At 36.8% G+C, this 26,650-nt stretch overlaps 1 protein-coding gene across 6 annotated transcripts in view; it reads right to left on the bottom strand.

The window, feature by feature from the left end:
* The window catches only part of HEPACAM2 (HEPACAM family member 2), a 52,276-nt gene extending 31,899 nt beyond the window's left edge, over nucleotides 1-20,377 (bottom strand). For 4 of the 6 annotated variants that reach the window (XM_046020227.1, XM_046020229.1, XM_046020231.1 and 1 more), the window contains exons 1-3: nucleotides 20,201-20,377; nucleotides 12,845-13,198; nucleotides 9,302-9,586 (exon numbers count right to left, since the gene is read on the bottom strand). In XM_046020227.1, coding sequence (XP_045876183.1) covers nucleotides 9,302-9,586; nucleotides 12,845-13,198; nucleotides 20,201-20,279 — 718 coding nt within the window. In that variant the 5' untranslated portion in view covers nucleotides 20,280-20,377. The remainder of the gene's footprint in view (nucleotides 1-9,301; nucleotides 9,587-12,844; nucleotides 13,199-20,200) is intronic. The other 2 variants (XM_046020228.1, XM_046020233.1) reach the window with 1 other exon arrangement.
* Nucleotides 20,378-26,650: the final 6,273 nt, after the last annotated feature.

Raw genomic sequence — 26,650 nt, 5'->3', positions numbered from 1 at the left:
TTCAACCGGTGTGGGGCTGCTCTGGCTGAATAGGCCCTTACAAACTACATTTAATTTTTAAAGCAACTGCATAAGGTAGATGTTATTATTAAGATGTAGGAAGTGACATTTAAAAATTAATTTTCCCATGTTTCAAAGTTTTTAATAGCAGAGCTGGAACTCTAAAATACATGCATTTGACCATTCACATTACTGTCCCCAAAATATATATCAGAACAGTTTCTTGTTGTGTAATAATAGTATTAGCTCTACAATAAGTTAAAATTGTCTCATTATATATGAATTCTGTACTCAGTTAATCAAGTAATCAGTCAACAAATTCTTATTTGAGAGATACTATTAGACAATATATTCAATACAAGAGAGAAAAAATATATAAGATACAGTTCCTACTCTCAAGGAATTAATAACATGGAAAAGGCTATAGATGGTTTGCTCAGTAATAACCTAATCTCAAAGGTTCTGATTTTTTTTTAAGAAGTACTATTTATCTCTCATTATAGGGAATAATATGATGTAATGATTACATAGCAGTCATTATCAGTTATCACTATGTTAAATCCTGATTTTGTCAATAATTAGTTAAGTATTCTTCAGAAGTCATTTAAACTTTTAGGTCTCACTTTCCTCACCTTTGCTACAAAAAGGTTGACTAAATGAATGGTCACCAAAGTTCCTTCTTCCTTTGAAATACCTCTGAATGACTGATACCATGCTAAAGCTATTTTGGATACTGGGAATAAATTTTCAGATTCCCAGAGTGGTTCTCTTTGATGTCCGTATTTTCTGACTGATGTGCTATTGGGGAAACACATTTCCTAAGATAAAACAGAAACTAGGGGTGACTGGGTGGCTCAGTGGGTTAAAGCCTCTACCTTTGGCTCAGGTCATGATCCCAGGGTCCTGGGATCAAGCCCCGCACCGGGTTCTCTGCTTGGCAGGGAGCCTGCTTCCTCCTCTCTCTCTGCCTGCCTCTCTGCCTACTTGTGATCTCTGTCTGTCAAATAAATAGATAAAATCTTAAAAAAAAAAAACAACAGAAACTAAAGATGCAAAACAATAAATTATATTTAGCTAGGGAACACAAACTTCACACATATTTGCTTCCCAAAGACACAAACATCTGCAGGAAAGCTACAGATTTACATTAATATGTACACGTGAGATGATCCCGATTTCAAAAGGCAAATAAAGATATTAGTATCTTCAAATCTGAAGTAATCAGGAACTGTTGATCGAAGATTAAAGGAAGAGAAATGAACGCCCTTTCCAACACTGTACTAGCTGTACTAGAATCCCATTATATGGCTCTCTCATTTCAGGTTATGATACAATCTCTGAGGAAAACCACTCTTTCAGAACTGTGGCTAAGTGGAACCCTCTTATTCTGAATTCCACTAAATAGTAGTTTATGTAATGGGAATGAAGAGTTGTTTTCACTCACTCCATCAAAATAAATACTAGGATGTTACTGTGTGCATAAATATTGGTCCCAGCATTATGGGAGAATCCAAGTATCACAGAAATGATTCTTGTGGCTATTCTCCCAAGGTCTATGCAGCAGCAGGGTCTTCAAGTTGTCGGCATTGGCAGAACATTAAAGAAGCAAAGACTACCAACTGGTAAGTACCGGTTATGGTTCACAGGGTAGGAAACCAAGAAGAAGAATCAATTAAAGTTTGGAAGAAGATACCCAAGTCTGTGCACAAAAACTAAAGTCTGAGAGGGCTTTTCTGTGAGCACTGATTAAACAAGAGAAGTGTAGTCATAAAAATACACCCATTCAATTTAAGTTTGTCTTCGCTGGCTTTCAGGGTTTACGGAATGTGACTATAAAAACAAATTGCTTGATAATTTGACACACATAAAAATGAGTAATATTCTGTTCAGTGTGCTGACATTACTCAAAACTTTTTGAGAACTCCTCCATTGGAATTGCCTTAGGACCCTCGAACATAATGGCATATTGTCAAAAGTGAAATTCGTTCATTTTGGCGAATGGGCTCAATTTGTAAAGGAAACCCACAATCACTTACAGTCAAATTTGGTGAATAAGGTTGATTATCTAATTTAATAATATTGTTCTAGTTTAAAATAAAATATGCTTTTAAAGAAAGGACTCTCGGCTTATCTTCCCTATATGTACACATATTTTGCTACTTCCCCATTTGTTGGGTTTCATGATTGGCATAAACTTTTCTCCTCTGTCATAATTACACGGTATATCTAGTTCTTCAGAGTTAGCTTCAAAACCTCTCAAACTTTCCCAGCCCCCATACAAACATTTCTCCTAGTTTTTGGAGCCTAACACCTTGAAGCATTTAAATTCCTTGTTTCTGATACGATTTCTTAAAATGTAACATTCTTTTTCTCATTATATGAGAAATACATGTTTATTGCAGGAAATTCAGAGAATCACAGAGATGGAAAGAAAACTCATTTGTAATTTTACCATTCGAAGAATGAATAATCATATTTGTGTATGAACTTTCAATCTCCTATACTTCTCTCTCTCACACACACACAGATCTCCTTCCTCCCTCTTTCCCTCCCTTCCGTCCTTCCTTCCTTTCCTCTTTCTCTCTCTCTCTCTCTACACTGCTTACAATGTTTTATTCTTACTGCATTATGATATTATTTCCTTTTCAGCACTTCAGCCTGACCATCTTTTATTTTGAGGTGCAGCCGAATACATTATTCATGAGAATGGGCAATCCAATTGAAGACATTTGGAGTGATTCAACCAGTGTGGCCTCTGACATTGAAAATGAAAGCAGAAGGATAATTCTATTTTGACTTTGGATTATGGTTCAGTTTCTTGCCTGTGGCAGAGAACTCCCAATAGGAATAAGCCCTTTGCCTCAGAAATGGCTGTTTACTAAGTGACTTGTAAAATCACATATCATCTGTTCTCTTTAACAATTTATGGCTGGGTGGGAACAGTACCGAAATTTCCATCATGCTGCTGCTTGCCACCCTGCTTGGGAGCAGATGGTAAGTATTTACTGTGAATGACCTTTTTTTTTTCTTTAATTTTTATCACTTAAAGTACTTCCCTGCAGCAGTGCCATATGTTGCACACAAAATGCAGTGGTTACTGGGTTATTATTTACAACAGAGCTGGACGGCATATACATTTCATGGACTACAAGTAGGTATCTGTCTGAATTACTGACTTGACATTATATTCCAAACAAGTCCATTACTAGGTTATGACATTATAACCTCATACATACACGGCCAGTCTTGATAGATTCTGTTAAGCTTTGTCCCGCCAAAATAAAAAATAATTCCTGCTTTCATGGAGGAAGCTGTCACAGAAAGAGTGCCTTAAGAAAACAGAGCTGTTGATTCATGCTAAAGTTCTAAACTACGATGTGGACCTCCATGGGGGGAATATTGGAATATGACATTTTTACTGAGAAATTTTGCTAAAGATCAGAAACAAAAACAAAAACAAAAAATAAAACAAAAGGCCAAAGGACTATAATTAAGAAGCTGTTACGGTGGGAATTTAAACTTGCATCATCAAGTAACACTGGAATCTGAAAGAGATGTGAAGAAAGATCATCTGTTCCATTTTAGTCAAGTTCAAGAAACCCATATTGAGCTCTTAATCTGTGTCAAGTATTGCCCTAGGGATACAAAGATGAACAACACAGAGCTCCTATTTTGGGTGGAGTGCTTATGAGTAGGAAGACTCCAGTGCAGTGAGTACCAGGAGAAAAGGTGCTATGGGAGCACAGTGAACCTCTTAGTCACACTGAAGAGCTGAGACAAGATTGGGCAGGTGAGCATTTCTGGAAAAGATGATTCTGTGAAGGAAGATGAGAGTGTAGCCAAGTGAAGAAAGAGAGGTGGGAACATAAACCAAGGCGTACATTCTCAGTTTGTACAGAATGATAAAGATGGCAAAAATGTTGATGCTACATCAACAGAAAAGAAATGACAAATCCTCGTATTATATACTTTACTTATTGTAACCCCAAATTAGACCAAATTGAACAAAAAATAAAAACAAACAATAAAACAGGGCTAAAATAGCAATAGAAAGAAAAATGTAAAAATTAATGAGTCTGGAAAGAAAGTTAGTGAGTCTGGGTTGTGTTTCTATATGTTATGTGATAAGTAATGATTGTTTAGCACAATTCAGACCATGATGTTTGATTCTTGAATTAAACAAACTATGAGTGGATGAGTGAGTAAGTGAATGAATGAACGTCAGTAAGGTGAGATTGTTGACTAAGTGAAGAATTTTGCATTTGAATATGAAAACTGTCAAGAAAGTAAGTTAATAATACTATATTCACAATTACCACTTAATAAGAGCAATAGTTGTTAAGCTATCTAGATAGTTTAACTTTACAATGCATAAGTAGAACATACATTTGTAAATTTTCCAAATGTACTTCTTCCTACTATCTACCACTAGTCTTACTCATGACTGACCTTTCTCTGTGAGATTTCCATAGACTATGCCTAAAAGAATGTAAGGAAAAAAGTTTAGTCCATAATAGAAGACATTCTGTGAAGTCTGAATTTATTTGGATGGGATGTTTTTATTCTTTAAAATAATACAGGATAAGAGAGAAGATTTTGGAATTTAAAGCATAATATTTATAGGTATGATTAGGTTTTTCCCTCATTTTTATTCTTTACACCCTGTGTATCACCATATTCTATGACAATAATGAGCTTGGGGCATGAACTTGTACATGTTAAAAGAAAAATTTGGGGTGCCTGGGCGGCTCAGTCAGTTACGGGTTTGACTCTTGATTTCAGCTCAGGTCATATGATTTCAGGGTTGTGACACTGAACCCTCCATCGGGTCTGGACTAGGCATTGAGCCTGCTTAAGAGTCTCTCTCTCCCTTTCTCTGCCCCTCCCCTCCCCTGCTTCTTGTGCATGTGGGTGTGTGTGCATACACACATGTGCACACTTCCTCTCTGTCTCTAAAAACAAAAAGAAAAAAAAAGGGCGCCTGGGTGGCTCAGTTGGTTAAGCATCTGCCTTCGGCTCAGGTCATGATCCCAGAGTCCTGGGAATGAGTCCCACATTGGGCTCCCTGCTCCATGGGGAATCTGCTTCTCTCCCTCCCCTGGCTCATGCGGTCTCCCTTTCAAATAAATAAATAAATCTTTTAAAAAAGTCTTAATCTCACCTTTCCAGATTAAAATAAACTATATAGCCAAATAAAAGGGTATTTAAAGATGCAAATGATATTTCCATGTGCCTGTAATTGTTTATGGAATTTCCCCCAGGAATTGTTCATTTAAATCTATGGCTAGAGTTTAAAGATAGGCAAATAGATGGAGAGACAGATGTTAAAAAAAAAAACAAAACTGACGTAAAGAAAATATTTTCATGTAAACAAAATAATGTTAACTACTGGTAATGTTTGGGAAAGAAAATGTTCTTCTCAAGGTATTCTTTCAGTTTTCTCTTTGCAGGCATCTTCTAAATGATCCAGGCTCTCCATAATTTCTTGCTGCCATGTTCCCAATTATGTCAGGATAGTTTTGGCTCACAAGAAAAAAAAAAAAAAAACAAGAAAGGAAAAAAAGGGGTGGGGGGAGAACTAAGATCATTGAGCTCTCCCTAAGTGCTACTCACTGATTTCTTTATTCATAAAATCTCACCTAACCCTCCCCATCAACTTGAGACAGGTATTACTAGCCTTATACCAAGGACAGTGGAGATAAGGAGAATGAGAACACTGATGCACAAAAAAGGGGTCACTTGCATATACTTGGCAGAACCAAGGCTTTAGCCCAGGTAGTCTCAGTTTTCAGCTCAGGCTCATAACCACTCTGCTCTCCACTGCACTCCCCAAATGACATGTTAACTAGAATTCAATGTGGTTGAAACAAAAGAAAATCAGTTAATAAGAAATGTTTCAGCACAAGCTCACTTCCTGCTGTCGCTCACCACACTGAATGATGGTTCTTTAGGATTAATATTCAGTAGATGGTATCTGTCTGCTTTAACATCTTGTTTTGCATTTTGTACCTTCTATGTGAATGTAAACTATTTAGACCAAGTAATAAAGAATAACGTAAAGATGTACCTACATAGCCCTAGATTTGATTCAATTTGCCTGCTCACATTTTTTTTTTCACTGTCTTTAAATAACTTCAATACTTAGGTCTTGTGCTACTTGCAGTTGAATGAAAGTGTTAATTCATGTCAGGATAAACTTATTCAGTCAAGAAGATGACTACCCTTATAAATAGACCATACCAAATCTGAATTTTTCACTCCAATACAATGTTAGTCATGCAGATAGGCACAGTTTATACTTCCTTTGTGAATCTATTTCTCAGCCTATGCATTAAGGCAGACAGAATATTTTCAGAATGTCATCTGAATATAAAATGATATAAAACTTAAGCTAAAAGTTCTGCTATAAAAATAATGCCATTGTTAAACTAATGACTGTAACAAATCTCAAGTAAGTTGCTTGCAGTATGTGATGTTTTGGTATTTCTTGGTGAAAAACTGTAATTTCCTCCTTCTTTGGCATTTTTAATATAATTTCTTCTGTTTACACATGAAGGGAATGGTTCATCTTTGAGACAATGAATTCTGGACTAGGTTGGACTAGGAGTTAATCCTCTTTGGTTCCCCTACATCAAAAATGATTTATACAGTATATGATGTTTTTTCTATTTCTATGTGGATAATACTTTTCAGAAAAAAATTCTCAAATTGCTCTTAAATATGTTTAATCATTGTATATAGTTCAAAAATGGTGACTTTTCCTTTCTGTATTATTGGTTTAATAAAATATGTCCTACTTCCCTTTTTTCCTTTTCTATATATACCATTTCTATGATTGTATGATATTTGTGATCTATCTTGAAAATGTGTTCTCTTGAGAAACATTTTTTGATTTAGCCTAGCATAGGTATGTCTACGTTTTAGCTTATAAACCATTCTCCAGTCTTTTTTTTATTGGAACATTTGTTTAAAAAATAATTTTTCCTCATTGTTTACCATATAAAGCCTGGGGTTCAGAGCGCTCCATGATTTAACTCAAACATATCTATTTGACCATCTAGTCTACTATATCCCTTGCTGTATCCTTCATGCTAACTAAACTGGACCATTTGCCTAAACTTTAACTTATGCTTTGGGTTTGGGTTCCTGCTGTCCTCATTGCCTAAAATGGTTTTTCCAGACATTGTTACTTGCCCCAGTCATGCTCATTGTTCAAGATTCATCTCAAATGTTACTTTCTACAATAACAGTTCTCTCTAGCCAGAAGTATTCCTTCTCTGAATTTCCAGAGCCTCATAATATTATAGTGATAATAATGGCAAATAGTTGCAGAGTACTTACAATGGGTCAGTCGCTGTTCTAAGCAATTTGCATGTAGGAATAGATTTAGTCCTCACAGTAACTCTATGAAATAGGTATTACTTGGTATTATAATGGTATTATCACCATTATATGGATGAAGAAACTGAGGCACAAAGAAGTAAGGTAGTAGATCTAGGATTTGAACCCATGTCTCTGGCTCCAGAGTTGTTATTTCTAGCCATTACAGTCCTTTGTATACTTCCCTATGGTATTTAGGATATTCTACTTCACACACTTTATTGTGTACATTTTCTCACTTCTCCTTAACTATAAGGTAGCTTCCTCTTTCAAGATTCAATGATTCCATTTCTCTTGGCTTAATTTTGCTGGCTCAAGCAAACCTCACTGGGTACCTGAATCATACTATTTCACTCCTCTCCCTGCATTTGCTCTTCCTGCCCCAATGCTGGAGCTCAGTTTTACCACTGAGCTTTATCTAGTTGGAAAAACCTACATTTTGTACATACGCTGGTGCTTTTTTCCAAAAAGTTAGTAAAACTTCCTCAAGAGGACTCCATCAATTCTGTATTGAAGAAAATAGAATCAATAATATAAACAGCCTCTGTTTACTGAATGTATGATTTGTGTCAGTCATCGGCTATTTTTCAGACACCTTATCAAGCCACAGCAATGTGGTGAGGTAGTCTTGACTATCTCTATTTTACATAAGAGACTCAGAAAGGTCAAGGAATTTCTTAAGGTCATATAGGTAATGATAGAAACCACCTCCTACTTAGGTCTATCTACCTCCTATAACCTAAACACTAGGTTTTGGAGCCTCTCCTAGTATTATTATACAGATAATATGTGACCAGTAAGTAGACACAGTTAATTTTGTCCAATGATTCAACTAGCTGGAACCTCTATCCTCATGTCACAGGGTTGAGAAGTTTTCCTTCCCTATCCCTCACTCTTTTTGTTACACTGCTGTTGTGGGTATGCTTTAAGCTACATAGTAACTGATGAGACGACTTCCCAATGTGATAGGTCATTGGTTCTCAACTAGGGGAGATTTTGCAACCTTCACAACAGGGAACATATAGCAATATCCAGAGACATTTTTAGTTGTCACAGTTGAAGGTGGGGAGACCAGGGGCGCCATTAAACATCCTATAATACATAAGACAGCTTCCACGACAAATATTTGTCCAGCCCAAAATGTCATTAATGTGGATACTGAGAAACCCTGTGTGAAGCCGAAATTAGACTGCAAAACTAAACATATTGGAGGTGGTGCTATGAAGTAGAGGGGACTGGGAAAAATAATATGATAAAGAAAGAGGGATCCTGCTTGGGCTAGGATGGTAACATGACAAACTGAAGAGTTTGATGAACTTAACTCTGTGTATAAGATTAAATGACAATAACAGCAACAACAATAAAAAAAAACCAAAGAAAACTGAGATGTGAAATAATGACTGATCCTCTGGGAACCTCAATACCTTACTGTAGAATAATTATGTTTTCTCTAAAAATGGAGCTGAGAAAATTGGCAGAGAGGACAGCCCTCGGATGTAGTACCCATGCATAATCTAGGAACATTCTTTCTCCCTGTGGTCAGCTAGAGTACCCCCTCTCCCAGTTTATGATCACAAAATTCTTTGATCTTAGAGTAAATAAATAAGTGTCTTCTGCATTGGCTTTTGTTTCTTAAAATTGAGGTTCCTACCTTCCACTGGATATAGGGTCACACAACGGACCAAGTCAGAAAATGTATCCTAAAAGGCTCACAGCCAGTATCTCACCTTGATCTTCAAGAAACAGGGTCATACTACTAGTTATATTTCATGACAGATTATATATAGGAAGTATAATTTCAACTAGTACTGTATTACAATAATGTAAAAAACAAATGACAGTTTGTGTTGATATTCTGTCACGACCCTTGTGTAAACTTCCCAGAAGAAACGTCATGAATATATATTTGTTAAAAACTTACAGTAGATGGTAGGCATAATGATGTCACTTTCCATCTCACTGACAGGATTCTTCACCAGGCAACTGTAATTCCCAATATCTTCTTTGGTCACTGGAGCAATATGAAGCGTACTGTTTTGCAGACAAAGGGAGGTGGTGGAGCTGGTGTGGACAGGCCTTTCATTTTTTAGCCACTGGTAAACCAGCCGGGTGCCCCCCACCACGAGGCATGTCAGGGTCATGTTCCCCACATATTCCACAGCTCCAGAGGAAGGCTGAATCTGCACCACTGGTTTTGTTACAGGATCTGCAATATCAAAAAAGAAAGAAATGGTTTTTGCCACTACGGAATTATAATACAAGTCTGTGTGGTCTTTCAAATATCAAGTAGACAGTTCAGAAAATAAAGAATAATTCATGGAAAATGCAAAATGATAAAAATATAAAAATATCATTTATAGCAGAGATAACCAAATTCTGGAATGTACTCTTCAAGGATTTTCTAATGAAAACCTTTACTCTATAGATAATGAAGTTAGTTCAGAGAACACCAACTTCCTTATTTCCTGTTCATTGTGCTTTTTCCCACACCATAAAGGTACACTCTCATGGGCAAAGTTTACAAGGCATTTTCCTTTCTTGATTTGTCCTAATGTCCCAAGAATGGTGCTTAGGGTAGGTGAACCTAAATTTTTATCCACCATCTGTAAAATATAAAACTCTTATATATTACACTTGTGGGATATTGAGGGAAAGTTTTAGAGAATCACATTTTCACCACTTGCTTTTCTTTTTTATGTTAGTGAACTACTTATACATTTTAATTGCTGTGCAATTGCAACATTATGTTAGCCACTTTACAAACCAGAGCCTACATTTCAACACTGATTCAATTTAAAACAGGATAAAATGTGTTATTGTGATTACATCCCATTAGAGATATAAAAGACAAATCCAATAGTAATTCCTGTTGGAACTTCAAGTAATAGGAAAATAGTTTTGTCTCATGAATCTGGTACATGATGCTATTTGTCAAATGAACAAATCTCCAAGAATGAGTAAATATTTCCTCCCTGAGTTTTAACTATAAAATTGTTGGGTAAGGGTTGGAATTATGTAAGTATCCACAAATAATTTCAGCAAACTTCGTTAATCTTTGAGGTTCTTGGTTCTGTTTGATAAAGGACAGTGACTTGACTGGAGTTACACAGCAGTCAGTGACAAAATGAAAAGGGCTGTATATCTGGCAATGTTTCTCTCCTGCATTTTGGGAAGACATGTTTAATAATCTCCTTCTATGCACCATCACAGAGAGAGTGAGATGATAGGTAAGTGAGAAATGATTGGCTCAGTTATTTGGATTTCAATTTCCTATCAAGTTTTAAATTGGGGTTGATGCATCTCTGAAGGTAAATTCCTCTTGACTCATGCACTCATTTTCCTACACGGAAAACTGTGCATTGGGGAATGAACAGACCCAATCCTTCAGCCCAGAGAATATAGGAGAAAATGAAAAATAAGAAAGGAAACTGAAATAATTTGCAGAGGACCAAAGTAGTTTTGAAGTCTCCAGTTTCTCCTGAGATGGGTACAACCAACTTGTTCATTCAATTTAATCTTTTAGAGTCCCTGGCAAGAAGAAAGGATGTGGAATAGCTTTTGTTTACATTATTGTGATTTAAAAGGAAAAATGAGTTGTCCATGCTTATTACACAGGAAAAGCTTATGTTTCAAATATCTCTCTGTGTGGAAACAGATGTGGTATGGGATAAGTCAAGTAAGTAATATCAAAGGTCCTCTATGGGGAGAACCAATCAGAATAGGCTATGATCATATACTTGCCTTAAAGTGTGACTCACAGGTGGATGTTTCCCAGGAAGATATTTTACACTGGTCCTAAACCCCTACTAAGACTTTTTAGTTGCATTTCGCCAAACAGATCCAATTTTACTAGATATTAACATGTAATAAATGATCCATTACATTTTGGGAGAGAAGGGATACTATCCAGGAGAATTTCATGAACATTTTCTCCTTTTCTCTTTTCATAGTTGCTCTGTAGGCATCTGCTTCCACATCCTATGCCTTTTCTCCTCTCAGTCTCTCTGGTCTCCACTCATTTACTTCACACACACTTACTGAGTACCTACTAAAGGCCAGCATCAGCTTTTAGGCACTAAGGACAAATCAGCAAACAATACAAAGTTTCTGCTCCCATGGACCTCATATTCTAGGTGGGGGAGAGAAAAAAAAAATCAAATAAAAATATATAATACATCCAGGTGGAAATAATGCTGTGAAAAGAACAAAGCAGAACTCAGATAGTAACTCTCTCTCTATATCTGTTTGGGGGAATGAAGTTATACTTTATAAGGTGGTCAGGAAAACCTTCACAGATAAAGTGACATATTGGCTGAGACCTAAACGAAATAGGCGTGGGAACCATGCTATCATCTAGGAGAAAGGCAGATTAGGTAGATTGAACAGGAAGTACAAAGGACCTGAGATATAAATGTGTTTGGCCTGTTCTAGGAAAAGCTAGGAGGCCAGTGTGGTCAGAAAAGAGTGAGTGAGGGATCAGGGAGATAGGAAATGGGGTCGGAGAGAAGCTGGGTATGCTGGGAGGGATCATGTGGGGCCTTATATGATATTGTTAGTACTCTGGCTCTTATCCTAAATGAGACAGAAAGCCATGGGAGGGTTTAAAGCTGCAAGAGGTGGGAGTAGAAGCAGAAGACTGGGTAGCAGGCTATTAGGGACCGTCCAGGCCAGTGCTGGTGGTGTGGGTGAGAGAGCAGACAGAGAGGGTGATAAGAAGTGACTGAACTCTGTATTTTGAAGGTAAAGCTGACAGTGAATACTTGTAGACTGGATGTGGCGTCTGAAAGAGGGGTCAATGGTGATAGCAAAGTTTTGCCCTGAGTAACTGATGGAATGGAGTTGGTATTTACTAAAACGGAAGAAATTTTAAGTCATAACCTGTTATATAATCAGATTTAAGGGGTAAAATCAGAAGTTGGGATTTGGACATAGTATATTTAAGGCATGTTACTTATATACCTCAATAAGGGAAATAAAGGTCTGAAATTTAGCTGACTCCATAATCCCTCAGAGGATATTTCCAGCAACTTCTATTGTTACTTAAGTACAGTCCTTGAGCAAGTCTCATCCTACCCCCAAATGGTGTATCCAAATAAAATTATTCATGTGACAAATATAGGCTCTTCCCAGGATGTGTCCTGACACTGAGAAAATAAAATTTCCTCCATCTTATCGTATCAGCAGCTTTATCCTTGATAAAGCTTTGCCTTGTTTCCAGGCAAACAAGTAAGTTCTGCTTATTGCTTGATTACTTTTTGTTGGGCACTATGCATATACTTTACATGCATGTCTTATTTAATATTCAGAAAGCCTCATGAGGTATGTAATGTAATTTGTGCAACTGAAAACACTGAGGCTTTGAGGGTTAATTAATCTGCCCAAAGTTGCAGAGCCAGGACCTAAAGCTGAGCTCTTACTAACTGCCATACTCCCCAGTGGCCCAGGTCACTTATAGTGGACTCACCATCAACGGTCACTTGGATCTTCTGACTAGCTGAGAGAGTACCATTTCCCTGAATGTTGACTTTCACGATGTAATTGCCTTCATCAGTGAACTGCAATGGGTTGATGAGCAGAGACGCGTTGGGCGGCATCATGGTGAACTTGTGTTGGTATTCCAAGTCGGGAACCACAGACTTGTTCACGGAGCCCAGTAAGTATTTGGGCATCGTGTGGGGTCTCTCAAACAGCCATATGATCTGGATATCCGATGCTGGTGTGTGGAATCCATAGTGCACAGGGAGGTAGAGGGCCTGACCCCGGATGCCATGAACGGTGTGTGAGGGCACCGTCACTTTCAGCCCCGAGCAAGCACCTGCTACGAAGGAAAGGAAAGTTGTGATGACGCTGAGCCACATTTCATAATCTAAGGGACAATACCTTAGAGAGAACCTGAGCGGGTGATAATGCTTACAAAGGAGAAAGGCTTCTAGGTACTGACCATTCTAGTACCTGCAGAGGTAAATATTTGTCTCTGAAACCTTCTGCATTTTAAAAACTCCACCCAAAGACTATGTTGATTGAATGATTTCTTTTAAAGGCAAGATGAAAAGGAAAAGCAGAAGTTATTATCTATGGCTGTTAAAGAATAATGGGAAAAGAGAACTGGGAAAGATTATTAGTTCTAAAGTCCAAGAAACCTCTAAAAATTATGAAATTGTATTTGAATCATATCATACCCCAATTCAACTCTGTGATTTAAGAAACACTGAGGGCTACTTCCTCCTCAGAATCTCCCTCCAAAGTGTTCTGCAATGGCTTACTCGTCCATTATTGGGAGTCTTCCCCTTTAGCCAAAGACTTGTTACATGGAAATATCCCAAGGAGAATGGCATTGAACCATTATCATTTATGATCAGTCATTCCTGCCCAGAAGCAGGAATTGGTGTATTTGAGGAACAGCAAGAGGGAGCAGATTGAAGGAGGGGGAGGAGTGTGGTAAGACAGGTCAGCAAGGTGGCTGGGGCCAGATCCAGCCATCTTAGGGTCATGGCAAACACTTTGGCATGACTGTGAGAATAGACTGAGATAGGGGTAGAAGCAGGGAGACCACTAAGGAGGTGACTGCAATAAAGTAGGCAAGAGGGGGTGCCTGGGAGGCTCAGTCAGTTAAGCATCTGCCTTCAGCTCAGGTCATGTTAATTAGGATTCCAGAACATAGTAGTCTGAACTAAGGAGGAGTCTCTTAATTGCAAATACATAAAAATGATCTTGGGATCAAAACCCACAGTGGGCTTGCTGCTCATTGGGGACCCTGCTTCTCCCTCTCTCTGCCTGCTGCTCCCCCTGCTTCTGCTCTTACTCTCTGTCAAATAAATAAATAAAATCTTAAAAAAACTAAAAAAAAATAAAGTAGGCAAGAGATGTTTATACCACAGACCAGTGTGGTAGTAAAAGATATTGTGAGAAAGGCTGGTTGTACTAATAGGATTTGATGACACATTGGGGTGAAATACAAGAAACAAAGACAAGTCAAGAATGATTCTAAGGTTGTTGACCTGATCAAATGGAAGAACGGCTGTCATTTATTAATGGGCAACTAATACATTAACCATGGGAGATACTGGGGGGAATAGATTTTTGTGGGGCGGATTAGGAGTCAGTTTTGGACATGTTCATTTGAGATGCCCATTTGACATCCAAGGGACAATACTGAAAGGATATACTGGGCATGAAAGCCTGATTAATGTGGGCTTAGGACAGAATGAGAGCCTGGAGGGCCTTGGGGCTTGGAGCTCTCTGCCCAACGCCTGGTCCTGGCTCCCAACCTCCTGCCTGCCTGTGTTGTTTGGATCCATACAGTTACTGCTAGTCTGTAGGTTTCTTCCTATTTTCTGGCACCTGGAGATTTCCACACCTTTACCTTGAGCCATGATATATATTTTAAATTTTTATTTAGCATTTTTATGTATTTGCAATTAAGAGACTCCTCCTTAGTTCAGACTACTATGTTCTGGAATCCTAATTAAAAGCCCTTTGCTTTGACATCATTTTAGAAGGGAGCGATATACTACCAAAAGCATGTGAATATTTAAAATAGGGAGAGAATGGAATTTAAATGTGAAGTATTTTAAACATTGAGGGATAAAGGAAAGAACAGAAACTGTAGACAGTGAGTATAGACAATACTTATGGGGAGTTTTGCTGTGAAGGGGAGTAGAAAAATGTTCTTTTCTTTCTTGTTTCTTTGGATGGATGCTGAACATTGTATTTGTAGCTACTGAAATGATCCACCAGAAAGAAAAAACCTGATTAAGCTGAATACAGATGAGTGAAGGTGGAATAAAATCCAAGGTGAGAAAAGACAGAAATTTGAGCAAAAATAGAAATACCTTACAATTTTAATTTTCTCATATAAAATAGTTGTTTTCCCTTTTCATCTCTACTAGAAAGAGGATCTTTCAGCTTTATCTAAGTGATGTTATAAAACGCCATCAATATTAGGAACAGGAAGGTATAAAGGTCTGTTTGTGTGATGATTTCTTTGGAGAAACTGAAAGATGTAGTCTGCTACTAAGAGGAATCAAATTCTACCAACAGCAAATCTCTCTTACTTTCCAGGCTAGAGGTGAGAGTAAAGATTTCCATCATTTTGGTCCTCAGTTAGCTGTTGGTAGAGACTGAGACTGGGTGTGACAGACAACTTAGAGAACTCAGGAGAAAGCACAAAGATGAAGATCACAGGAGGTTAGAGGGAGAAGGAGCTCCCAAATATTCCCCTGAAACTGACCATATGGAGTAAGAATTAGGTGACTCTAGGGGCAAAATAAATACGTCTTATAGTCTTCTTGGGCTCTTTGTGTATTTGTGATGGCCTCTGTATTTTTCTTTTTTTTTTTTTTCTGATAATGGGCTGTACATACACATTCATTTTAGTGATTTGGTTTGTAACAAGAGTTACAAAGGTATGAGGATTTGCATCTGTTTTCTTTTCTGGCAAGTGCAACCATGTTAAATTTGTAGTTGTTTCTAGTTTGAATCATTAGAAAAAGAAGGAACTGGTACTGGGAATTCTAAAGAGGAGATAAAGTGGATTTCAGAAAAGGAGTAGTGGTTTCCGCAAAGAAATCATAAGAGAGAAAAAAGAAGAGAAGGTAAATCTAGGACTTAAACCTAGTAATGTCTGTGATATGTGAAACAGGGGCCAACAGAAAAGAGTGAAGTTCTTCAAGTCACAGTTTGAGAGAGACATTGGGCATTTGGATGGGGGACCAGTAAAGGAAAAGATTCCTCTTAGCGTATTTATTATCTGCACAGAACAACATGCATGTCCATGCTTTTCATTGAACCTGGGGATAGGAAGCTCCTGACAAATTCCTTGTAAACAATAAATAAAAACTTCTTTTTTAATACCCACTATTACCAACTTAAGATACATCAAAGTGTGTTGCTGTCTCCTTTTATATTTCAGTGAATATGAAAGTATTTATGAAGTTTCACGGTTCACTCTTGATCTTGGACCTCCATGTCCTACTCTCACCATTTAGTCATAAATTCATCACTTGCAAATTGCCTTGAAAGAAATTTTAGGAACCTAATCTCTAAACATGCAGAGAGACTTCTGTATTTGACACTTAGATAAAGTTAAAAATTGACTGAAATGCAAGGTCTTAGTAAAGGACACACCCTTGGGATAAAATGGTGATTGGCCAGTCGAGTGGCCTTGGAAAAGTCATTCTAATTCTCTGGACCTTGGTTTTCTCATGTGTGAAAGGAGGGTAATATTAGATGAGGTCTAAGTCTCTCTCTACTCTTTATGTTTGTTCTTGACATCCTGAGGTGCTTTTCTCAGGGCAGCAGCTACCGAAGGGGCTCACAGAACTTTGAGGTATTGAGTCTCACATTTTAGTCCGCTTAAGTCACAATCCCTGGATGTCCTTTACTAAGGCAGTGACCCTATGTTTTTTACCAAGGAACCATGGGGGATGGTGGGAATCCACATTATTGTCTTGAGAATGAACTGGAAAAAGCTGCATGGCTGCTTACTTAAAATTCAGTAGTTGACTTTGACAGTGAGCTATAGATACAGACAGCCTGAATGCAATTCTGGCCAATATGTTCTTGTTTGAGGGAAGTCAGAAGTACTTGTTTAGGGTTTTTATTTCCCCTCCCTCTTTTGTGTTATTTTTATTTATTTATTTATTTGGAAAAGGGGAAGAACTTTTTTTTCATCTACTTTTTTTTTTTTTTTTTTGGTAGTTGTAGTTTAAAGATTAACTAAAATTTTAATAGAACATGGTTGGGAGGCACTTTACTACTATGGAGTGCTAGTGTGACTAGAATGGAAATGTTGGTGACTTTTGGATCTTGAATCAGAATGCTGAATCTTAAGTATGAAAAGACTGATTGGAAGGTCTATGATTTGGGGAAGCAAAATTTATTTAATGCAAGGTTAGCTACAATACAAACACTGCAGCCCAGGAGTAATGAAACTACTTTAGAAGAAAATAACATTAAGGACATGGATGGAACTAGAGGCTATTATGTTGAGTGAAATAAGTCAATCAGAGAAAGACAATTATCATAGGATCTCCCTGATATGAGGAATTTGAGAGGCAGGGCAGTGGGTTGTGGGGGGTAGGGAGAGAAAAAATGAAACCAGATGACACTGGGGAGGGAGACAAACTGTAAGAGACTCTTAATCTCATGAAACAAACTGAAGGTTGCTGGGGGGCAGGGTGGGTAGGGAGAGGGTGGCTGGGTGATGGACATTGGGGAGGGTATGTGCTATGGTGAGTGCTGTGAAGTGTGTAATCCTGATGATTCACAGACCTGGACCCCTGGGGCAAATAATACATTAGATGTTAATATTAAAAAAAAAAGAAGAAAATAGCATTTTATATGGCACTTAAAATAATTGTTTAAGTGGGGTGAACTAGTTCTTTGGTTTATTTTAGAAACTGTATCATGTAATAATGCCTTAAATAATATACTGCTATCAATACCTCTGAATGTACTCAATGTTTATAACAACAAATCATATGAAATTGTATCATTTAATTTTTTTCAAATATATATGCTTTTTCAAATATACGTATGACAGTGAGAGATAGCACAGCTATTACAATAGCTTTTTCCTTAGATTTCCTATACCATTTTATCAGCTAAATTATAGATTGCAAGTTATAAGAGTATCAACAAAGGATGTAATTTTCTTTATACTGTGTCTTATCTCAGCTACTAAAATTTTTTCATTTTGTAGGAAAGAACCTATTGATATGATGTAATCCTTACTTGTAGTGAACTGTGGTGAATAAACAGATGATTAGATATCTCTTCTACATCTTAAGAACACTCGTCTGCCACTGCTGTATTTTACACTACAGATGTGATGAATCCATGCTGTCATACAGTAGTATATTAACTTTAAAAAAATTAGCTTCATTTTGAGAATTTTTCAAGCTCTCTTTTCTAGTTGTATGAGAAAACCTAAAGAACCAAAACTATTGATTTTAGGAACTCAACCTCTGTAGGAACAAATAAACCTTAAGAAAATTAATTTTAAAAATTGATGAAATTCAATTTCCTTTAGATATTCCAAATAACTGGACTTAAGTAAAAATTCAATTTTATTATTAGATTCTTTTTAAATATAAAAAAGAAAAACGTTTAGACTTTCTGCATGTAAGGCATTATATTAACATGGAGAAATATTAATAATCTAACATACAACTTTGTAGCAATAATCTCCCTTTTAGAGACTCCCTTAAACTGTATAACAATAGCACTATAAAGGAATGTCCAGTGTTTAGAAATACTTGGAAGTCATGTTGTAGTTTATCCAAATTCCAGAAACAAAAGACTCCCTAGACTAGTTTCACTGTATTGAATATAAACATCAGACTTCACAAAGTGACCTCTAGCTGTACCTCAAAATAGTTGGCATTTACTTCCCCTTTATCATGTATGATATTAGCAAGCATAACACGACTATTGTTGACTGAAAATAAACTCCTGCATCTTTAGAGAAAATGGAAATAATGAAGTTGTACTTTGAATAGACTTTACAAACTACATTTTGGACTTCTAAATTTTTAAGATTTTTTTTTTCAATAAGAAAATCAGATATCCAATATTCTAAAAACAGAAAGATTTCCCCATTACATATGGTCTTTACAGCATACCATCAATGGAGAAAAGTGAATTTGTGTAAGAAAGACTGAAGGGATAACCATTTTAACTACTCAGGAATATGCTATTTCTATAAAAAGTCAGTCATGGTAATTGTTGGATTTTTTTCTAAAAATTTCAAAAACTAAAAATCTATGTAGGCTTGAATTTGACAACACAAATACTGGAACAATCACCAACTACAGGAAACTCAAACACTTTTTAGATAAAATTACAAATCAACATTTCAAATACATTGGATATATAAACATTACATATATGTTTGAGTAATATTCACATTTACAATGAAAATTATAACAAGATACCAGTGAAAGCAAGGCTCTAAACTACTGCAAAAGACTAAGACTTAAACTGCTTATTTAGCTAATCTGTTCTCAAAATTTAAAGAATAAAGTCTTTTTTGGGTCCCTGTTTACTATAGATAAGAAACAAACTTGACTTTTAAAACTGATAAATAAGAAGAATGAAAAAGAGAATATCTGGTGAAAAAAAAAAGATGACATAAAAATAGTGGAAATGTTGGAGAAAGACTCTTAAACTCTAAGAATGAAGAGGAGAAGGAGGAGAAAAGACTAAAGTCAAGGAAAAAATGTAATAGGACTAACCACAGGGCAAAGAGAAAGGCTAAAGTTATTTTGGAGAAATAATACTTTTTAACACATTTCTCCCTATTGTATATACAATATTTTTTGTAATTTTGGAATCTCACCTTTTCCCACATTTCATGATAGTTAATTTAAAATGAAGCAGAATTGACAGTTTACCACAATATCTTTAATTACAACCATTTTCATAAATTGTTAAAAAGTTTCACTAGAAATGGACACAAATTCATGGCCTATGTGAATATTTGCCAAAATAAAATGCATTAAAGGCTGTTAATTTACACATAAACTCTGTAAAGAGAAGAAATTCATTAGGTTTTTAGAAAGTCTTCTTTCTTTATGAGTGCTGTTGACAATAATTGCTATTCTAAGAAAACCACAATCATCTGTTTATTGAGCCTCATTTCTCCTAAATATTCCTGCTTCTTTGCTGGAACAAAGTGTGTTATTGTTTAAAAATTCTGAGCTGTTCTTCAATTATCTGAGTGAATCTTCTGCTTAAATCAAATATTTACTTTATGCCCACAATTAAAAAAAAAACAAAAACAAAAAACAGCTGAAACGTAATTCATGCAGTGCCTTACCTAAGAGAAGGAGGTATATTTTGCACTGAAAGCCCCCAACCGTGTAGCTGAAGGACTCCATGAAAGCATCCTGTCCCATGCATACAGTGCCCTGTTCCCGGTGGCAACTTGGTTCATGGACCAGCAGCTGCTGGTTTATTTGCTAGGGAAATTAGCAGTGAGGTATCAGACCCTATCCTGTCTCTTGCTTCTGTGATTTGAATACAGAATGAATGTGTATACAAAGGACACAGGGAACACCTGTTATACACTCTGCAAGAATACAGGCTTATGACTTTAGAACAGCTTCTTTGCGATTATCAGACTATCAGTAATTGTCAGTATATCTCATGAATCATTCTTGGTTATTAATAATCACATGAAGGAAAACATCCGTTTAGGTGACATTATTGAAAAACAGTATGCTCTCATAATGACAGCGTATTGTGAAATTTCCTGGAAAAAAAGGTAAGTTGGTTCCCTATCATGCAAAATTATGCCATTATTTTGAAATTAAAATTCTTTTTCTATGAAAATTGAACTATTTCATATATCTGCTAAAGTTACAAATCATCGTGAAGTCACTAAGTAACATGTAAAAGTTATACCAAAGAATCAAAACAGAGTGCCTGAGTATCTTTAAAAATGTATTTTTGTATTATTTTCTATTATAAACACCTGGCATGGTTTTATTCAATCTATGGATCCTTGTTATTTTTAAAAGCAAACCACAGGTGTGTTTCCTAGTGACAGTGAATCATGGACCATGCATAATTATAATGAAAACAGATAATATCTGAAGCCCCATTTTCACAGCTGAAGCACAGAGGAAGTAAACCAATGGCCCAGAGAGGCTCTTGTCTCTACTGTGGTGCCTGGGCTACAGCTTTTCAACCTGATTTCTTCACCGCCATGGGAGCAGGCAGTCTTAGTACTTCCACTTAATTTACTAAGTTATAAGTTAACTCCCGTTTAATTTCACTTATTGCAAGAAGGCTCTAGTCTAAGGCTGCCACTACAGAAAGTATGCAACAAACATACTAACACGAAGCATATAACATAAGCTATTTAATAAAATCTGCATCACATCCAGCAAAATTCTTTGTCTAAATCTTTTTTTTTTCCTTTTTAACAGTAAAGGCTCACTGAAGGATTTCAAGGATAATAGGAAAAAAGACTACTCCTCAATGCAAAGTTAAAAAAATAAAAGGGATGGTAGTTATTTTAGAATCTAAGTTTGGGAAACATTTTTTTGCAGCAAGGCTCCCAACTCTTCCAGAAGTCCAAAGAGAGTGAGTGACTTTTGGAAAACCTTAGGCCTCTTCAGAGGCCACTTTATAATCTCTCCATGAGTCAGAAAAACAGCAGGAACTTCCAGGTGATTACTATCCCACCACTTTCTCTGTGCTATCTCTAAATCTTGGACATACATCTATTGCAGCACTTACCTCATTAACCTCAATTAATTCTGTTGGATGTTTATTTTTGCTCTGGGCAACTCAAATAAAGAAACTGCTCTAATTAATTATGGATCCTTAGCACTTCACTAATGTTTAACTAGTGTTTTTGTTAAGTTGTTCCCCAGAAATAAAACCCAAATGCTCCTCCGCCACTGTCTTCTGATATTCAGTTGATGTTAAGAAATGCATATAAATTTTAACACTGGTTTGCACAAAACCAGTATTAATGTATTAAGAAATATAGACATTCTACAGATACCACATAGATTCCACTCACATCTTTTATTTTTATTTTTTTAAAACTTTATTTATTTATTTGAGAGAGAGAGATCACACGTAGGCAGAGAGGCAGGCAGAGAGGGCGAGAGGAAGAACAGACTCCCTGCCGAGCAGAGAGCCCCATGCGGAACTCGATCCCAGGACCCTGAGATCATGACCTGAGCCGAAGGCAGAGGCTTAACCTACTGAGCCACCCAGGCGCCCCACTCACATCTTTTAAATGAATATTAATTTCTGATTGCCTTTTTAAAATAAACTCTTTCCAGGGTTTTTCAAACCTAGTGCTGGCTCATGATGAAGTTTTTAGGTCCTCGGCAAATTCATGTTATGCTTAAAATGAACTTTCTTTTTTTAACATAGGTGAGAATTGACACTATGTAAATAAATGCCAAAATGAATCATAACCTTGGAAAAGTGCTACGTGGCATAGCCACAACAAAGCGCCGTCTAGCGGCAGGTGGTAGGCATAAAATCTTACCTGCTGGTGTAATTTCTGAATTCAGGATGTTTACACAGGAAGACATACAAGGTAATGCTAAAATAGAACTTCAACTGTTGTCAGTTTTTACATGATTGCTAAAGATGGCTTAAAGTGTTTTATTATTATATGAGAAATTTCCCACCATCAATATCTCACATCTGACTTGTAATCTACAGAAGGGTTCTGCTCTACTATACTCTTTTGGAGCCTGTTTGTTGATCTTAGTTATATTTATATTTAGAGTGAAAAGACTGATTAATTTAAGCAATCCATATCCCTGGTGATTAAATTTCAAGCAATGAAAGGAGCCACTGTGTGTGGAGGGGAAAGGTCTTTTGTGGGGAGAGGGACAGGCTTTTTTGTCACTTTTCAAGTCACACTATTATCTAGTTTGTTTAAATTGTAAGATTGGTCTTGTTTCATAAGGTAAGCAGGGCACTACATGCATTTTAATTACCTGTATTCATTATTTATTAGTAGCATATGAATATTTTGGAATGGTAAGAAGAACTGGAAAGGTGGCAAAATGCCAATACCAAGGTCAATGTAGAATAGTGAGGACCTAGAACTGGAGAGAGAGGCACTGTCTTATGTTGTAATTAGATAGATCCTGGGAAAGGTTACAATTTACAGGTTACTTGGAAGAGCAGGCCACTAGTGGAGGTCATGCCTATGCCTGTGCTGGTGTTCAATACTTAGGCCCACAGTGCTGCCTCTGAGATGCCTGGATCTACTGATGTGGCTGCTAAATGACTATGTGGCAGTCTTCCTTCCTGGGCTCCTCTCCAGGTCACTGCTTTATCTTCAGCCTATGTTTTGGTTTCTGCTACTGCTTGCTCAGAAAATGTAGTTACCTCATCCTGGAGAGGCCACAACTTTGTGCTGCTTTGTTATTTATGTATAGGAGGATTTAAAATCTATCTTCCTAATCAAACCAGCTTTTATTTAAGTTTCCAGAGGCTCCTCTAGTTTGGGCCATCAGCAATATGCTCTTATCCTATTTTATTGCTAAAACTGTTGCCTTGAATCAGAACAACTCAAACTCGGGGCACCTGGGTGGCTCAGTGGGTTAAGCCTCTGCCTTCAGCTCAGGTCATGATCTCAGGGTCCTGGGATCGAGCCCTACATTGGGCTCTCTGCTCAGCGGGGAGCCTGCTTCCTCCTCTCTCTCTGCCTGCCTCTCTGCTTACACGTGATCTCTCTCTGTCAAATAAATAAATCTTTAAAAAAAAAAAAAAGAACAACTTAAACTCTTAGCTCTGACACTTCAATCTGCAAAAGTGGGGCTGGCAGTCCTTTACCAAGGGACTATCATCCAGCAAGCTTTCCTCAAGACTTGTTGGCAGGCCGTCCAATCTTTCTGCTAGTTGCTCTGGTCTATCACAGCAGCCTTCAGACAAATGTAAAAGTCCTAAATAAGCCTTATGTACATTTTTGAAAGATGGAAACGAAATACCATGCTTCACTTTTTGAAAAGTATTCTTCAGGGTTTTAGGTTTGTTTTGTTTAGTTTAGTTCAGGCAGATAAAAATGCATCATGTATGGCTCCATTATTTTCTATAATGTTAGTGTATGTTGAATTAGATAATATAGTTTATTTAGACAATATTATAGGTACAGTCTTTGAACTTTTAGAACACTGGATTGTTCATTTATTTTTAGTTTATACAAAATAAACTAAAACTCAGTATTAGAGTAAAACAAAGTTTTAATGCCTTCTTGACTTTTCAGGGTCAAATAGATACAGAACATATCAATTTTCCCCATTAGGCTAATAGAAAAAGATAAAATATACATGGAATAAAAAAGCTTTTTCTTTTGTGTCTTGTAACTTTGTGTATTGATTATATTATGAGGGGGGAAATTCTGAATTTGGATCTGGATTCTAGTTCTGATTCAAGCTCTATGAACCATTTATTTATTTATTTGACAGAGAGAGAGATCACAAGTAGACAGAGAGACAGGCAGAGAGAGAGAGAGAGAGGGAAGCAGGCTCGCCGCTGAGCAGAGAGCCCGATGCAGGACTCGATCCCAGGACCCTGAGATCATGACCTGAGCCGAAGGCAGCAGCTTAAACCACTGAACCACCTAGGCGCCCCTGATTTAAGCTCTAACTTAAAATGTGTGACCTTGAAATCTGAGATGAATCAATTTTCTCATTTCTAAAGAATGGATTTGAAATGTTAGAGCTTGCTGCCTGTAAGAATCACTGAAGATCTTAAACAAAGAACTTAAAAGAAAACAGTAACAATGGCATACTCCTCAGGTGCATTTGAATGGTCAGGTTTGGGAACTACTGGTCTTGGATCAGCTCTAATATATATATGCTTTTCAACTAAACTGTAAAAACTCTTTGAGGACCAAAACTCTGTTACTAATGCAAAGTGCATAATACAGCATTGCCTAGTGCCTAATAATTAAAACCTGAATTGGGTTTTATTTTATATGCTATATATATATATATATATATATAGCATATAAAATAAATATATAGCATATAAAATATATATATATGCATTTTATATGCTAATATAGTCAGCAGTTTCTGTTTCTTTTGATGCTTTCAGGGATTTTTTTTTTAAAGATTTTATTTATTTATAAACAGAGAGAGAGAGCCAGGGAGCACGCACAGCAGGGGGAACAGTAGGCAGAGGGAGAGGAAGAAGCAGGCTCCCGGAGCAGGGAGCCTGATGCAGGGCTTGATCCCAGGATCCTAGGATCATGACCCTAGCTGAAGGCAGAGGCTTACTGACTGAGCCACCCAGGCACCCCAGAGACTTTTTTTTTTAAAGATTTTATTTTATTTTAATTTTTTTTTATTTTATTTTAGAGAGAGAGAGAGAAAGTGAGCAGAGGGAGGAGCAGAGGTGGAGGATGGGGGAAGGAGAAAGAATCTCAAGCACACTCTGCACTGATCACAGAGCCTGACATGGGGCTTGACTCTATGACCCTGAGATCATAACCTCAGCTGAAACCAAGACTCCCATGCTTAACTGACTGAGCCACCCAGGCACGCCTTCAAAGACTTTTAAATATTTTCACATAATAAGAATTGCCTGGCTATAAAGACTAGAACTAAACTAGGATTGCCCAAAAATGCCTGGAATTTTTTATGGGGTTAGAAATAACAGAGAAGCATATATGTAAACATATAATTTCAAAAGCGCTTATTAAGCACAGTGATAGAAGAGATACATCATCTCATTTATTCTTGTGAAATCTTAGGCCAAATATTACAACCTCATTTGTAAAAATGAGACAAAGGCAAAAGACAAGACTATAGTTCGAATGATAGAATTTCAGAACTGGAAATAGCCTCTATATAATATCCCCCAAACTTCAATCATTTGCAAACCACTTTTATTATTTTTGCCAGATCTTACTATGACCCATACTATGGTTTACCTAATATTTTTCATTAGTTTAGCACACTTGACACTTTTTCAATTGTTCTAAGACAAATTTTTGAAACCATGGGTTTTCTAACAAACATTAATTAAATGTAAATTTAAAAAAAATATTGGTACCATACTTCACGACTCACTCTTTAACATCATACATGAGACCCTTACTTAAAAACAACACCTGCATAATCACTCCCTTAGTTTTTGTTTGCATGTTGCAGTAATCATAGACATGTTACTTGCTTTCTCCATAACTTCGTTTCCTCATCTTTAAAGTGGGGATAATTGAAAAAATAAAAGAAAAAAAATTAATTGGGGATAATTGTACAACCCTATAGGATGCTTGTGTGGCTAACTAGACAAGATAATATATGTAAAGCGATTAGCAGAGTTCTCCACATGTAGTAAGCTCTCGATGAATGCTACCTGTTAATTCTGGATTGCTTTTTGTCCCCCAGCAGTCTCATAATTGGAAAGTTGTTTCTTTCTCTTTCTCTCTTCCTTTTTGGAGATTTTATTTTTTAAGTAATATTTACAACGAAAGGAAACTCGAACGCACAACACTTGAGATCAAGAGTCGCATGCTTGACTGAGCCAGCCAGACGCCTCTGGAAAGTTCTTCCTTAAATCAAACCCGGAACACCTCTCCTATTACTTTCCTCAATTTAACTAAACTGCTAAACGTTGAAATCAGAACTTAAAGTGTCATGTATACTTACTGTTATATTTTCTATCTCAACTTGCCTTAGATTAGGTGCGGGTTAAAAACTTGGGTTTTACAGTTTTTTGCAGTGGATGTCAAGACTGAGGAAGAACAGCCCTAGCCCTGGACACACGCCTATTGGAC

This window comes from Meles meles, chromosome 10, assembly GCF_922984935.1.
Source record: "Meles meles chromosome 10, mMelMel3.1 paternal haplotype, whole genome shotgun sequence".
Classification (NCBI taxonomy): domain Eukaryota; kingdom Metazoa; phylum Chordata; class Mammalia; order Carnivora; family Mustelidae; genus Meles; species Meles meles.
This window is presented reverse-complemented; position numbering and strand designations above follow the sequence as displayed.